The sequence below is a fragment of the Sesamum indicum genome, linkage group LG10, assembly GCF_026168435.1.
Source record: "Sesamum indicum cultivar Baizhima isolate 11 linkage group LG10, ASM2616843v1, whole genome shotgun sequence".
Lineage (NCBI taxonomy): Eukaryota > Viridiplantae > Streptophyta > Magnoliopsida > Lamiales > Pedaliaceae > Sesamum > Sesamum indicum.
In genome coordinates, this window is record NC_142666.1 from 15,358,861 (window position 1) to 15,375,753 (window position 16,893).

A 16,893-nucleotide genomic window follows, 5' to 3' on the forward strand; every position below is an offset into this window, starting at 1 on the left:
ACATAGTATTTTAAAAAAAAATATTTATCAGTCAAATGTAAAATTTGGTGAATTAAATAAGTAAGTTTTCTTATTAATGGGAGGGCATTTTGATTTAAAAAAAATTGGTGTGATGGTGTTATTAACTGCCGTTTGTGAGTATAAAAGTTTTTTTTTTTTTTTTTTTGGTCACAATAATGAATTTACCTTCTTGTCTAAAGAGATAAATTATTTCATTTTAAAAAATACAGAAAAATTGATTATGATTTTATTGGTTTTGGTTTAAAATTATGATAAATAGTTATTATTAATTGTGATTAAATAAAATTCTCAACAAAAATTTAGATTATCCACTATGAAAACTATTTTTTTCATAATTATGAACCATAGCAAATATATAATATGGTATTTAGCCATGATATATGTTTTAGTTACGTTTACGAAAATCACGTCCCACAATTATTACAGGGACACGGTCGATGATTATTTATTATAATTATTTATTTTTAATCATACCAACTAACCACAATTAAGTATTAATTTTTATGGGAGGATAATACTACAGAAACAACAATAGTACCCAATCAAAAGCAAGTCGTGTTTTGATTTAGTGGTTAAAATTAAGGTTTGATCATGAATAAATTCGAGGTAATAGGTTCGAATCCAATTGGATATCTGGGAGTATATACAACTTTATATAAATTTATTATAATTAAATTCATAATATTTTATTATATTGATATAACGAATATACTGCTCAATTTATTAAAAATATTGATATTATCATGCAATTACTACTTTTATCGAAAAAGAAAACATTGCGGATTAATAAATAAATCAAATAATTATTTCATATTCGCTTGGAAAATTCAATATGCTTGCCAAGTCCAACATGTTGTAATAATCCTCACATAGAATAGGAAAAAGCTGGAATTTTGTTCCTATACTTGGGTATATATTTTTGATCTCTCTTGTCCAGTGACTTGTACATCATGACATGCCTATTTGCATATTAATCTCATTAGAGATTCTGAAGAAGATGAGTATGTAGTTTGTAGTTTGCTACCATGATTTAAATTTCTAGTTACTATATATAGTTTGTGTTAGGTTTAGGTTTGGACACCATCCGTGGGCTTAATTACTCCACATTCCAGCATATTGCCATCATCGGGTATTATCGAGCCGTTGTTATCTTGCTCGTAGTGCACTCCAACTGTCCAAACGGTAACCAACGCCATTAGGGCCACCGATAGGAACACCAGCGCTGCCCAGATCAATCGGAGGTGTCTTTTTAACGGCGTGCAGTGTTTTTGAAGGATTTCAGAGAAAGTATCCATAATTGGCTGGCACTTGATTAGGCTTTCAACACCAGGATAAGCATCCAGTAGCTTTTGTACAGAACTAGAGTATGCTTCTACCATCTTGAATTGCTGCCCAGGAATCATGATTCCTCCCACACAGGTTGTACTCTCGGAATCAGGACAAGCGATCAATCTCAATACCTTCAATATATACCGGGAGCGAATCACATGACACATAATTTACCAAATGTTCGTCTTTCTGTATGTTAGGGCTAATACATCTTTCGTCCACTTGGGAAGAGGATTCTCATTATGGTGCCGTAAGTTATAAAAAATCTCAGTCAGTGTTTTTCATTATATTCCGCTAGTATTATGACGAAAAAGGCATGTACTGAGCATGTAGCTATTAGCTCTTCAGCCACTTTTGGTCACGTGCCTAGCACTTTTAGTCCTATTAATTATGAGATTCTCGTTCATGGTCCTATAAGTTAAAAAAATCTCACTTGTAGTCCTTTTGTCACATTCCTTTACTATTCTCGACAATGGTCACATGTTTAGCACGTGTATTTTTCGTCAAAATACTAATAGATTATGACAAAAGTACTAGAAGTAAGATTTTTTTGTAACTTATGGGACCATTAATGAGAATTCTGTAACTAATGGGATGAAAAATATACTATAGGCCGTATGATACAAGACGAAAAGCACAATTCCCCTGGGAGAAATACACAGAGAGGGCTATTGAGTGTGTGTTTGTGTAAAAATACCCGGGGAATGTCTCCTATTCGGATTGAGGTGGCTGGACAATTCCATGGTTGATATTCATAGTTAGGTGCGTCAGCGAAAGGATTGCAAAGCTGAAGAATATCTCCGAATGTATTAGATATGTCAGTATTCACCTGCAACCATTTGTCTTAAGAGCATAAGCTTATAAACTTTTAAGGATCATACTGAACAACAAATGAATTTTCATACCATGTCGGAACATTGTCATTATTGCATGATGAGAAAATGATGAAAGGGGTTTATATATATATATATATATACATCGTTGAGACGATAAACGACCAGTAATTACTGTTTACATAAAACATCATGTTTTCCAAGCATCCCTTTGCAAGAACTAATCATACAAGTTCGTACGACCATGAACGGTACCACAATACGTTCGACGTACATATATACAACAATGTGTTTGAACTAAACATAAAAATTCTCCAAAAAGAAAAGACAAGGTTGTCATATAGATGCATGTTTTCATTTGTACACAATACTTTTACTTTGAGATGTTGAGTTTCTTACCTTGTTCACCAGCTCATGTACTCCTATGCTAACATTAGTTAGGACTGGTTTTGCAGAAAGCAACTTTTCACAAGGCAGAAGGTGACTCAAACTGTTGTTGTAGGGATCCTTTTGGAAGCCTTCTAATGCTGTGCATGTGTCTCCCGCAAAGCTGCAAAAGTTATATCCTGTTAACGTCAACACTTGCAGTATAATTGATTCAGATTTGGTTCGAACCAAAATTTTCCATGTGATCATAATGGGAAAATTGAAACTTTTTGTCCCATATCTTAGGCTCAATACACTTTCCGTTCCATTACGTCATGTGATGAGAATTCTCATAAACACACTTATTTATAAGTTACCAAAAATCTCACTATTAATTCTTTCGTCGGATTCTATTAGTATTTCGACAGAAAAATGCTACATGACCGTTATCAAGAATGTCGAACAGTTAACGGCTACGTAGCACTTTTCATCAAAATACTAACAGAATTTGACCAAATTACCAACAGTGAGAATCTTTCTAACTTATTGGATCATTGATCAGAATCATGTAACTAATGAGACTAAAGGTATACTGAACCTAAAATACGGGATGAAATTAAAAGGAACGAAAAGACTTAACGTACTTTTGTATGACAAAAAAAATCCCGAAGAACACCCAGGACACAATAGTGAAAATCCAGCAAATCCCAATTAATCTACAAGAGGGAGATAAGATCACAAAAATGTTCTGCATTTCGGTATATATAACGAAATTGTGTTAAATGCAATTTACCCCTCTCATATGTGAAAAAAATAAATAACCTTTATAAAAACAGAATTAGCAAATTATCCCCGTATTTTAAAAATGAAGCAAATTACCCTCCTCTTAAAGGTTTAGATAGGGTTTAAATTGCTTTTTTTTTTCCAAAACACATAGGATAATTTACTATTTCATTTTTCACAAAGAATTTTTTACTCGTTTATCATATCACAGGGAATAAATTGCATTTTTTCCTAACTATTGGTAGTAGAAGCTCTGATTTTGTGTACTTACATTTGAAGAGTTCTCCGAAACTTTAGGAACCCGAAGGCTACATTTGAAGGAGAGTTTATGTTGGAGAGACAGCACAAACATGCAAGAAACAAACAGCTATGATGTTAACTAACTTAACACATTTTTCTGGGGAAAAAGCTATAAAAACTTTCTAACTTTTAATCCTTTCATCAGATTTCATTAGTATTTTAATGGGAAAGACAAGCTCTGTTATCAAGAATGCTGACGAATTGGCGGCCACATACTTAGCACACGCCTTTTCCAATCAAAATAATATCGGAATCAGACAAAAGGACTAAAAATAAGAATTTTTACAACTTATTACCATTAATTAGCTCGTAATTAATAGATCGAAAAATGTACTGGCCCGCGTAGACAAATGCAACTCTACATTTTCTGGCCATGAATGAGTTCATTTTTTTCTGAGTAAAAATGGAGGGCAGATATTACTTTGGCCTTACCTAGTAGAGCAATCACAGCAGTTAAAGTCAATGAGAAAATTGTCATTGTTACTGTATACCTGCAAATATCAAAGTCAAAATTTCATTTTTCTGCACAGATGCACACTTACATACATACTCAAAAGATTATCAATGATGATTTCAGTTGGTTTTCTTTTTCATATTGGATGCAACTTGTTGGGTATAATCTAATGTTGAAAAATGCATTTTTTGTCGTGTAATTACAGAAGGTGGTACTTATGCTCCTCTCTGATTTTGAACTTGTGATTGAGTATTTAAAAAAAGACAAATAGCACATTTAGTGTAAATGTCGTTGAAAAATGCTAAACTCGTCGAAAATAGCATATTCATGGCATGTGGCACCGAAAAGTAGTACATGCTTTGGCGTTTTTTCTTTAACTCTATCGGGGAGAACATAAGCGGCAAATGCAATTTTAGTCCTATAACTATAGAGGGTGGCATTTTTGGTCCTTTACGATGCATATTATTGTAATTGAGGATTGTAATTACAAAATATCAACACATTTAGTCCAAATATCATCGAGGTAAATTAAAATGTCATATATCAGCACATTTTCAGGTTAAAGCTCAGGGGTCACGTGCTAAATATGTTCTAATTTCTAGCAAAAATGAGTATTGTTCAGTGATATTTGAACTAAATATGCTTTTTTTTAATTATATATAGTACTCAATTACAAATTTGAAATCAGAATGACCAAAAATACCACCACCCTTATATCTATGGGACCAAAATTGTATTCTTCCCTAATCAAATGAGACAAAACAAATGCATTATATAAAGGATGCTAATTCCCCCCCCCCCCCCCCCCAAAAAAAAAAAAAAAAAGAAAGGAAAATTATAGAAATATATGAATACCACGAATTACCACTTATCAATACATAGTAAAATACTTTAGAATACAATTAAACAAAATAATATTGTCAGACAGAACGCTTTAATTCTGTATACCGTAACAACAATAACAATAAGCATTCACTCTGTATATTACAATTCATCAAGTAAATCAAATAACCAAGAAAAAAAAAGTGTAAATTCCATTGCCAAATATATTATTCAGGACAATGCATGTATTGGATATTTCATAAAAAATAAGATATAAAACGATCAATAACATGATTATATCACTATATAATCCCATATAATATATTAAATAGGAAAAATTACAATTTTGGCCATATATGTTAGTAGGGGTTGTGACCATTGTATGTAAGTAAACACTGGTAATTTTGGTTGTATAATTTACGATTTTGTGACAACTTTCCTCGTTCTAGTGGAAAACAATCAGAAATATGTTAAAGCAATTGAGAATATAAGAGATATTGGGAGTTTTTTTCAACTAATTGGATGTCAAATTTGGACGTAGCAACTTGAATGGCATTAGGTTTAGCCATTTTCGAGGGAAACTAACACCCCTTTTCCCGCTTCCTCCCATTTTGAATAAAATTATGTAAAAAAGAGGGACAACGCCAAATTTAATTTTACGCAAAATTATTTTCCCTCCGAAATGGCTAGACCTAATGCCCCATAGGCTGCCACGTCCAAAATTAGCATCCACTTGGCAAAAGCGCCTCCAGTTTCCCCAAAATCCTAAATTACTCCTGCATATTTCAAGTTGATTTCTACATAAAGGATTAAAATTTCCAGTTCATTACTTACTGGACAATGATCACCACCCCCTAACATGCAGGGCTAAAACTACAATTTCAAATGTTCATCAGTATTCAAGTTATATTTAAAAGAAAGAGTTCAAGAAAACATACACTCGCTTTAGGCCCTTCTCTATCAATTGCCTGTTCCCATAGGCTTGCCTTTCTATATCGGCAGCCTGAGCGTCGAGCTTTAGCGATGTCGAGTTCAGGAAGGCAGTGGCTTCGGTGAGTGTGCCGACTTCACTCAAACTGCTGCTGACGTTTTTCATCGCTCCAGTTGTTTTGTATATCGTGTTTGAAGCCGCACCCACCCTACCAATAATAACCTTTATGATCATCTTTGCTCTAGAATGGAACTTTGCATCTCCTCCTAGGACCAGCCCACACGCTGCTCTGAAACGATCGTCATAATTATTATGTCTATGCTTAAGGATGCTACATGCATATATTTACCTTTAGGTAGATTACATTGACATTTTCTGAGGTTAGGTCTGACTATATAAGTATTCCATATCATTTGAGAAATTACAAGTATACCTAAAGGGTTTGTAGTTGTAATTTACGTATGTACTTCGTTGGGGCCAAAAATTTAAACAACCACCCTGAGAAAAAATCTACTTCGACAACCTCTAAAATATTGTACTTGTAATATTTGCAAAGAATAAGGGGATTTGTGTAATTAGATCTAATTTCAGAGGGTATTCACGTAAAGTACATTTACTCTTAATTACTGCTTCTTTTTTTTTTTCTTCTATTTCTTTCTCAAAGACAATAAAGGAAAAGGTTGATTAGGAAAAATTATAATTTTAGTCCTGTAAGTATGGAAAGTGACAATTTTAGTCATGTACGAATTCATTTAAGTAATTTTATCATGTAATTTTAAAAAAATTGCACATTGAGGACAAAAATGGCTGAAAAGGTGTACTTCACCAGCTTAATTGGGTGTACTTTTTCGACATCTTAGCAAATTCCTGCCATATTTATCCTCAATGTACGGAAATTTTAAACTGATAGGACAAAATTATGAGTATTCATTATATAACTAAACTTGACACCCTCTATATATAATTACAGGATTAAAATTATAATTTTCAGATTATAACATACTCTTACTTACATAGCAAGGAGTGTGAAGACAAGAGCCAAAAGAAGACACTTCATATGACTATCTTCTCTCTTCTTGTGCTTTTTGCGGCTCTTACAGCAAATAATCATTACAAGACGAATTACTCCATATCCCAGACCACATAGTAACCATAATGCTGCAAGGGCAAATCCATATATGCCTGTAAACACAGTTGACTGTGTGCAAGAGAGCAAATATATATAGTTAGTGATAAGTAATTACACAAACACTCTTTGTCATTTATGTTTTCGTTATACAGTGACGAGGTGGTTTCCGTACAATAAAAATATTATTAGTAATAATGAGCGACAATGTATAGCGAACATAAATATCACGCAGATGGGGTCCCAGAGTAATTTTGAAACATTAGGGGTGGTTTTTGTAATTTTATTATAGTTAACGAGTGTAATTATATTTTATTTAAAATTTATGCATCACAAAGTCTAATGGTTTCAAGGGAACGTATGTAACGATGCAGATACTTACGCCCAAATAATGTGGATTTGTTATATTGTACCCTCCTCTGTACTTCTTCAAATGGTCTAACGGGTCTACTCTTACAGTATCATCCACAGGTTTGTTTTCTGTCGAAACATTGCCTGTTTCTGCTAAAAACCGCCCTGAAAATATTTCAAATGCACTGGATCAATGATCAAATCAAGTGCAAACACAATATTTTAAACTCGATAATAATTCAAATAAGTTTGGACCAATGATATGTTCGTCTCGATTCAAATCATTTACAATTCTACCCTTATTACCTAATTCAGGGCCTCCTGACAAGATTTGTAGTCCTGCAAGTTGTGTGAAGTTTAAGGCCAAGAGTAGAGTCACTAGAATGACACACTTCACCATCGAAAAGCCCATTTGTTTTACCTGTGGAATAAGTTGTTAATGATGTTTGATGTGCAATGTTATGGACAAGAAGTTACCAAGTTTTCACACTTGCAACATGTAAAGTAGAAGCCATGCCTGCTTATGTTCGTGCTCATGCATGCCTGGATATGCACTTACAGGTGACGGAAAATTCTTATTCAAATTAGGTCTCATGGAATCTAATCGAATAATTCACACAGAAAATATATTATATTTATTATGTAATACACTTGTCGTATAATTAGTTTAAATCTCTCCAAGTCGAGTTCGAGATAGAATTTTCCCACACCACGATTAAAGCTATCAAGTTACTGGAAGTTGGACTGGATTTTGTATTGCAATTCTAGTTCCATCTTATATTCTATTTAATATATACGTACACACCATGTATATAAAGATTACACTGTTGGCTTTATCTAACTAAGATTTTTTATACACCTGCCATGTATATGTGAAATGGAGTAGAAAATGCAATATGAATTGTAATAGAAAATCCAATTTGCTGAGCAGTGGGGAAAGATCTACTTTATGATCAAGAGCGAGAGGGTTCGGGATAAGTTTATTCAGAAGATCTTTTTACATCCTGTAAAATGTTGTTAGAGCTAGCTTATATTTACACTCCCCTCTCCTGAGCTTATACTGCAGGTCAAATAATTTTTTTCGAACTAAATTATCTTTACAATGGTGAAGATATACCTCCTCATAAGCATTAATATATGAGGTCGTATGAGGGTAATTTGATCTTAAAAAGATTTATTTAATATGTAATAAGACAGTAATAAGTCGATCGAGGGTAAATATCAATTTTTATTCAATTTTTAAATTAATATCAGCAAGTTTGGTGAATTTTGACCAACAGAGGGACTTATTTGTTAAACGAAAGCAAACCTCAAGGGTGTTAAGTGTAATTTCTCAAATCACAGGAGGTGTAAGTGTAATTACACCAAACTTTACAGGAGGGGAAGGTAATTATCCCAAATATTAAATGCTATTTTATAAATAAATTATTAAAGAATTTAGATAAAATAAGATTATGGATCTTGTAAAATGCTAGCAACGGCAATTTTGTAAATAGTGTCGATAAAAAAACTTGTTAATATCTTAACAATAAGTTGGAAACTTGTACTTTCTCTAATTACACAAATACCCTTTGTTCTTTATTAAATTATAAATACATCCCTTGAAGGTTGTTAATTCAATATAGCCCAGAAGTGTTTGTGTAAAGTTTCGCAACTAAATAGAGAGTGTACGTACTTGTAATTACAACTACAATATCAATTGATGTACGTACTTGTAATTTTACAAAAAAATATATAGGGTACGTATTTTTATAATCAGACCTAACATTAGAATATCTCAATGTAATCCACTTTAAATTAATTTTGTTGTACATTAATTGAGAAAACTTGCAAGCTAAGTAGATTTATACAGAAAAGGAAAATAAATTTAAATTCATAAAAAAGCTCACCGGAAAATGAACTCTCACTCCTTCAGCAAATCTTATACATACACAGACACATATGTTATTTTTGAATAATTCGATCAACAGCTTGTGAAATGAAGTCAAATGGAGTACCTTCAACAACGAACGTCGCCGTTAGAGAAAATGAGTATGGTTTACATGATATATATATATATATATACATATTTTTTTAATATATGATTATATGTGCATTTAAAGTATAATCATGATAATTAATCTGACGTTTAATAGGTGAAAAAATATACATAATAGTTATAATTGATGTGATATATATATTTTCTTAAAAGTAGTGAAAATATTTGGGTCTTTTTTATGGAAAAATGAAAATTTCCGTCCTATAATTTTGGTTCTTTATCTTTGACAATATTAGATTTAGTCCTTTATCTATTAATTTTGCGTGGATTTGGTTCTTTTTAGTCTAATTTATGACTCTTTTGTCCTTTTAATGACAAAAGCTAATAAATAGTCCGTCATAATGCTCTAAGTATGATATAAATAAATATTTTTTCAATAAACTTAGACTCTTATACCATTCTAGGCGAGCATTAGCTACGAGATGTAAAATTGTTCATCTGCATAGTAAAATTGTCCGAAATTGAATAAAAAGCTAAAATTAAGCAAGTACGTACAACCTAATTCTCAAGTAATTAATGCAAGTTCTTCTAGCTTTATTCAACTAGTTATAGTTTGAATTTTTCTATTACCTTGTGTTTAAACTTAGAGTTCAAGTTGGAATCTAAATAATATACAACGACTATAAAAATATGAATTATTTCCTGTATTATAAATAATTATAATTTAAAATTTATGATAAATGAATACGTTCTATCGTAGTCATACAAAATAATACGAAAAATTAAATTTTGATCATATATGATTAATTAATTGACATTTTCTAATGGTTTTGGTTATGGCGAAAACACTTGCCATGATCATTAGCTATGACTTTTAGATTCATTTGCAGAGTTGTTACACAATTATATGATTAAATTATTATTCACTATAATTTTTTATTTTTAAATATAGTAATTCACCATAGCAAAGAGTCGTATTTTCTCCTGACTTTAAACTTAAATTAAAATTGATGTAGCAATAACTATTAGTTTATTACATATATACTAGCTAGTAATATTCTTCTTTGAATTTTCTAATCTAAAATACTTAATTTTAATAAGGTTTTATTTGCAGCTTAATTGTAAATAATCTCACTACGGAAAATGGATTATTATCTACGCTACAAATCACTACGACTTAAAAATAATGGCAAATTAATACTATATACCATGACCAAACAAAACTCGGTACAAAAATTTAAGTTTTTACCACAGTTAATCAACTTTCACCATAATTTTACCTGTGGCTGAAATATTTGTCACATTTTAAACTGCAGCTAATGTTTTGGTCTCGTTTGCAAAAACGACGATGACAGCCATTGTTTAACTATAATTAACTGTGTTACGATTTTTAATTTTTAACTTTAATAATTAACCCTTGCGAAAATCCATGCTTTCTTTGGTGTCTAAATATAAATCCATATATAAGCATTTCATGAGTTTGTTTATGTGCAAAATATCAGATTCCAACCAAGCTATTCTCTTGTAACTCAAATAATAAATGTCAAATCATCTTTACAGTCTTATACATAATAATAGAAATGAAAGTATTTAGTGTATTTTCTTAGTTTAAATATGTGAAAAAAATAAAATTAAGAACGATCATCATAACAATTTTCACGAAACATATTTATATAAACAGAAATACGTATATGTATATATATGAATAATAACCCTAATACATATAAAATCGCAATAAGAAAAGTTTGAATCCGCTTACCGGAATATTTCTTTTCTCGTCGCCAAATCAGAAGCAAGCCTATGATGTTAGTAGCATAGCTAGTTTATGATTCTGGCACGCATAAACAAGATGTCAGAACATCGTATCGTTCCTCTTACGTTGGAATTTTCATCGATTCATGCTATCGGATATTTAAATTTAAGATCTAAATTGAAGATCGAACAAGAAAACCCAAATCACCATATCGTATATGTATTTCTGCTCGATTAGTTAGCACTTTTACATATAATGATTTCGTCATAAGCATAATGCAATATTTCATTTCAATAATTGTGAAATATGCATGAATATATATATATATATATATATGTAATGGAAAGAACCAAATTATATATATGTATGTAAATATATATATGATGATCATAGCAATGATTAATTAATTAATAATTATGAAAATAATTTATTTAATTAATTAGATTATGAAGTCTTACCGGCTCATGGGGTGATAGATGGTGTGCAGTTGCAAAGAAGCAGGTTTGAAGATAATTCAGGCTCTGTGAAATAAGGGAATTTGCTTCCCTGGCTTCTTCTTCATGGTGGGACTGCATTTTTCTTTTCTTTTTTTCTTTTTTTATTTTTTAGGAATAGAAATAAATAAAAAAAAAAGTTTATGTTTCTTAATGGTAGAGGTAGTTATTTTTCGTTTGGTTTATATAAAAAAAGAATTTCTCTTAACTAATAATAGAAAAGGAGGTAGTGAATATTGGAGAGTGAATAGGTTTCCCCTTTTGAATAGTTGGTTGACCTTTACATTTTGGTCTCTATTTAAGTCTAATTACGAAGACGTTTTTTAAAAAATTATAAATACAGATCCTGAGATTATATCATTTATGATAGACTTATAGAAATTGACGAGTACAGATTTTGAGGTAGTGTTGATTAACGGCACGTGTAATGGCAGAGGGCTAAAAGTGTAATTTTACCGTTTAGATAGAAAAAAGTCGGTAAAAGAGCAAGTAATGTCCAAGCGAGGGATATATATCATATTATGCTTGAGAATCTATACTGTGTTTGTGTCCAAGAGAGGGATGCAAAAAGCCTGTGTTTGTTTCCCATTGTGAGACGATACTCGTATCTTTACTTAAGTAATTTTTTTTAATAACTAGCCATTGTGGTACTTAATTTTTATGTGCATATAATAAATAATTTTTTACGTCATAAAGTATATTATAAATAAAGAGTTAAATTCATTTTGACCCCCTGTGATATGAAAAAATATTAAAAAACCTACTGTGAAAATTTAAATATAAAAAATCACTTTATGTTATAAATAATGACTCACACAGCCCTGTGGTGAACTTGGATCTATTCTTTTAAGGACAATGACTAAAATGTCCATCCATGTATGTGAGGAAATTTTTTACATTTATATAGTATATTATATAACTTTTGATTAAAATATACCTATAATATATCTATAATATATAAAATTAAAATTTCTAAATGAAAAAAATTATTTTTTTGGTTTGTTAAATATGCCCAATATTAATTTTAATTCGATAATTATGTCTATTTTTTATGCATTAAATTTTAAAAATTAATAAAATTTAGTCCTTTAGTGGCCCGAAATTTTGAATTTTGTCGAAAAATGACATGGCATGTCAGTTAAATACTTTTTGGGGTTTTTTAGTTCTACGTGGCTTTAGACAATGAGTTAGATGACACGTTGGATAAAATTTATAGTATTATTATAATTTATAAAAATAAAAATATTATTTTAAAAAATAATAATCTCCACCCCTGTGCGGCCCTTGAAGAGGGGACAATGGTTGCGCCGTTGTCCAGAAATGGTTTGGGTGATCGGCATCACCCTTGCTCCCATGGGCGACGACATCGCCTTGAATGGATAGGCGATGGTGGTAGCCTTGTCGTGCTGGGCGATTGCCCTCCTCTGCAGCGGCGGTGACGCTGCCATTTTTTGTAGGAAATTAATTTTAATTATATAATTAAAAATATTAATATAATTATATATTTACATATAAAATATATTTTATTATTATATAAGTATTTATATATTATTTTAAGATTTATTAAATTTATATAATATATGTTATATAATATTATATTATGAGAGAGATAAGGCAAAATTGTCAAAAAAAAATGTGCGTTCAAACCCATATTCGCAGTCAGCACGCATGTACAACCAATTCTGACTTCAGGGATTTTTTGAATTTTTTTCATATAACAAGGGGTGTAATTGATACTTTATTTTTCTCAGGAAGCTTTTTGAACATTCTCAATATCACAGGGGTGTTCTTGGATTTTTTCCTATAAATAAGAGTAAATAAACCAGTACATTACAATAATAAAAAGGAAGAATTAAAGAAAATAATAATATATTAATTAATGTAAATTTTGAAAAGTTGAATAAGTTAGTTATTTATTATGAAGGACATTTTTTACTTCACAAAAAGTTACTGCAACAGTACTATTAACTGTCGTTTGTGAAAGTGAACGTGCATTTTTTTTTATATTAGTATAGATATACTCTAAATAAGAGTAATATATGTAAACCAGAACATTACATTAATAAAAGAAAGAAAGAAAAAAAATAATACCAATTAATGTAAATTTTGAAAGTTGAACAAGTTAGTTATTTTATCATGAAAGATATTTTTGACTTGACAACAAATTGGTGAGGTGGTGTCATTAACCACCGTTGTGATTGTGCAAGGGTTTTTCTTTTTATATTAGTATAGATAATTTAAAATTAGTTTTAAAAAATAAAATTCTAAAAAATATAAAAGACTACTAAGTAGATAATGATAAATATACATAAAAACCTTTATAAATTAATAATGTTGGGACCACGTAATAATTTATTAATTTAAAGTAATTTTTTTGATTCAACAAACCTACATTATTCTTCATGAATAAAATATATGTATTGTATTGATTAATTGAATAATATTCATGCACAATGTGATTAATTAAATATAATGCATTTTCCTAAAAAAAAAAACAAAATTCATTGTACTGTACACTGAAGGAAGCACTCAAAGCGGCAACAACTCTTTGCAAGTTTTTGTTGCAATATGAGAACGCAACACTGAAACTTTTGGATGGAGTAAGGAAAGTTAGAGATGAAATACAATTAAATTTTGACGTATATTGGTAATAAACAGTTACTTGCAAGGGTAACAAAGTAACTTAACATACATGACGCACGTGTTAAGCACATATAACTACCACATCATATAACTTTCAATACCATTATAAATACCAAAAATATAATTTTTTTAACACCAACTAGTATTTATTGATTTTGACCTCTCATACATACCAAAAATCCTCTCGTAAACTGCATAATTTCACCTGCTCCGCAATTGTGCGTAAGTAAAATTTTCATTTCATCCTTTTGTTAAAATCACAACCACATCAGATTTAAATTTTAAGAAGCAAACAAGTCATATTTCAATAAGTTGTCCTAGTTATATTGTAATTTTATAGGATTATTAATTTATAATATTAAAGGGATCATAAATTTATATAAGGGTTTTTTAAAAATTATTATCTTATTAATCTATAGAAGTTACTAATTTAGATCTTGGGCCCAAGTCGGGACCGAGAAAAAAATATTATTTTAGAGAAGTTATTCATTTATCGAGTGTTAATTTATAAAGGTTATATAGTATCTACACTAATATAAAAAAAAAAGTCCCCCCATACTCACAAACTGCAGTTAATGACACCGCCGCACTAATTTTTTATGAAGTGAAAAATGTCGTTCATAATAAAATAACTAATTTATTTAACTTTTCAAAATTTATATTAATTTAATTATTATTTTTTCTTTCTTTATTTTTATTAATGTAATGTACTGATTTATATATTTTACACTTATTTATAATATATTTTAAAGAGAGAAAGATTATTTATTATATACATGTAGAAACAACGTGCCACAACGACTAGTCTAATTAAAAAAAAATACTAGATAATTGATATTTTTACGTGATTTATTTGTTAGAAGAAAGTTTTAAATTCTTTACAGAAGTACTCTTTTCATTAATAAATATATCAAATATATATATAAAAAAGTGTGACTTATGATTATGATTAAATATAAAAGTGAGAATATTTTTTAAATATTTATTCCTATTTTAAAAAACTACATTTGTACATCCACATAAGTACTTTTTTCAATAATAAATAAGAATTAGTTATATAAAGGATAAATATTATAGTTGGTCCCTTAAATTTGTATTTAGAATCACTTTAATCCTAAAGTATATAAAAATGAGAATCTCTTAAATGTTTATTCCTATTCAGGACAGATACTAATACCTTAACAGAACTACTCTTTTCATTAATAAATAAAAATTAGTTATATAAATGTTAAATATTATTTGATCCATTAAGTTTGTGCTTAGAATCATTTTAGTTCCTAAAGTTCAATTCTTAACGTTAGCATCCATATATTTTAGTTTTTGTCTTAGATAGGTTCCTCTGACCATTCTTTAATAAAAATATAGCAGGAAAATGGTCATGTGAAGGACACATGGCCTAGTCTGTAGGGGTTATTTTGTCATTATGTATTTATATATACTTTTATATATATATATATATTAAATACTGCCTACTCTTGCTCTATGATTACGAGCGTGTTCTCCAAACGATCACATTCTATATTCAAACCAAAAGTTACAGATAAAGACCGAGTTATATAAAGTTGTGTTCTTCAATGTAGTATTTCAATGCGCGAACAAACAAAAAACACGTCAAGCTATGTTTCATCTCCAATATCATGTTTTCGTCCCAGAGTCATATTTTATCAAAAGTCTTCTTCAATCACAAATTTATAAAAAAATTTCAACTATTTACAAATATTTCTAAGGGAGAAAAAATATTTTAGCAATGAGTTCATTTTATTACATCATATATATTATTTGTTCCAGCAGTTAGTCCATATACAATATATCTAAAGCTTGAAAATGCCAACGTTAATAAATGAACTTGAGTGACTAAAGTGATTCTAACAAAAACTTCAAAGATCAATTATAATATTTAATTCTACAAAGAAGAAAAATATTTTTGGTATTTCTAATTCATCTAATTAAAAGATAAATAGGGATAATATTTTGACATGCTTAATTTTCTAGAAAATATCTTGAATATTTATTTAAAAAATAATTTACTAGGGCACAGTAAAGTTAAAATTGAATAGTATATGAGCAACATATTAAAATTAATTAAAACTTGAAAAATGAACATATAATATAAAATAAATATAAGAAAAATCCTTAATTTTATTAAATTAAAAGTGTTATCGAAAAATTTAAATCAAATAACTTTCAACTTATTAATTTTATCTTGATATTAATATTAAATGTTATTTTTAAAATTATATTTTTTCATAATATAATGGACGTAAAATAATAACATGCTCAATTTTATTAAATTGAAATCTCTTATAAAGAATTAAAAAATAAGTGACTTTGATTAATTAATTTTATTGAAGTATTGTATTTTTATATGTTATATTTTACTTTGGCATTAAATTGTCCCAGTACAAAATCATGAAATATAATAATTAGTATATACAAAATTCAAAATTCAATTTTAAGGATTAATTTTTTTATTTTACAATATTTATTAAATTTAGAATTGAATTACACATAATAGAACTTTCCTCATCAACAATTACTATCAATTTCTTTGAAAGTCTAATTGTATATAGTAATGTTTCAATAATATAAATATAAATACAATTATGAACTTAACATTTTTTTATAGTTAATAAGTGATATATTCGTCTTTAAATATATATATATATATACATGTGCATAATACATTCTAGTAACATATATATATATATA

At 29.3% G+C, this 16,893-nt stretch overlaps 1 protein-coding gene across 1 annotated transcript; it reads right to left on the bottom strand.

Moving 5' to 3' along the window:
• Nucleotides 1–863: 863 nt before the first annotated feature.
• On the bottom strand, nucleotides 864–11,297 carry LOC105172003 (uncharacterized). The gene is made up of 12 exons (XM_088886075.1): nucleotides 11,054–11,297; nucleotides 9,206–9,313; nucleotides 7,623–7,737; nucleotides 7,348–7,481; nucleotides 6,853–7,037; nucleotides 5,847–6,128; nucleotides 4,065–4,123; nucleotides 3,604–3,640; nucleotides 3,194–3,265; nucleotides 2,583–2,733; nucleotides 2,048–2,179; nucleotides 864–1,481 (listed from the first exon to the last, which is right to left on the bottom strand). Exons 3-12 carry the CDS (start codon nucleotides 7,726–7,728, stop codon nucleotides 1,089–1,091), a joined length of 1,551 nt encoding a protein of 516 aa, XP_088742201.1. The 5' UTR covers nucleotides 7,729–7,737; nucleotides 9,206–9,313; nucleotides 11,054–11,297; the 3' UTR covers nucleotides 864–1,088.
• Nucleotides 11,298–16,893: the final 5,596 nt, after the last annotated feature.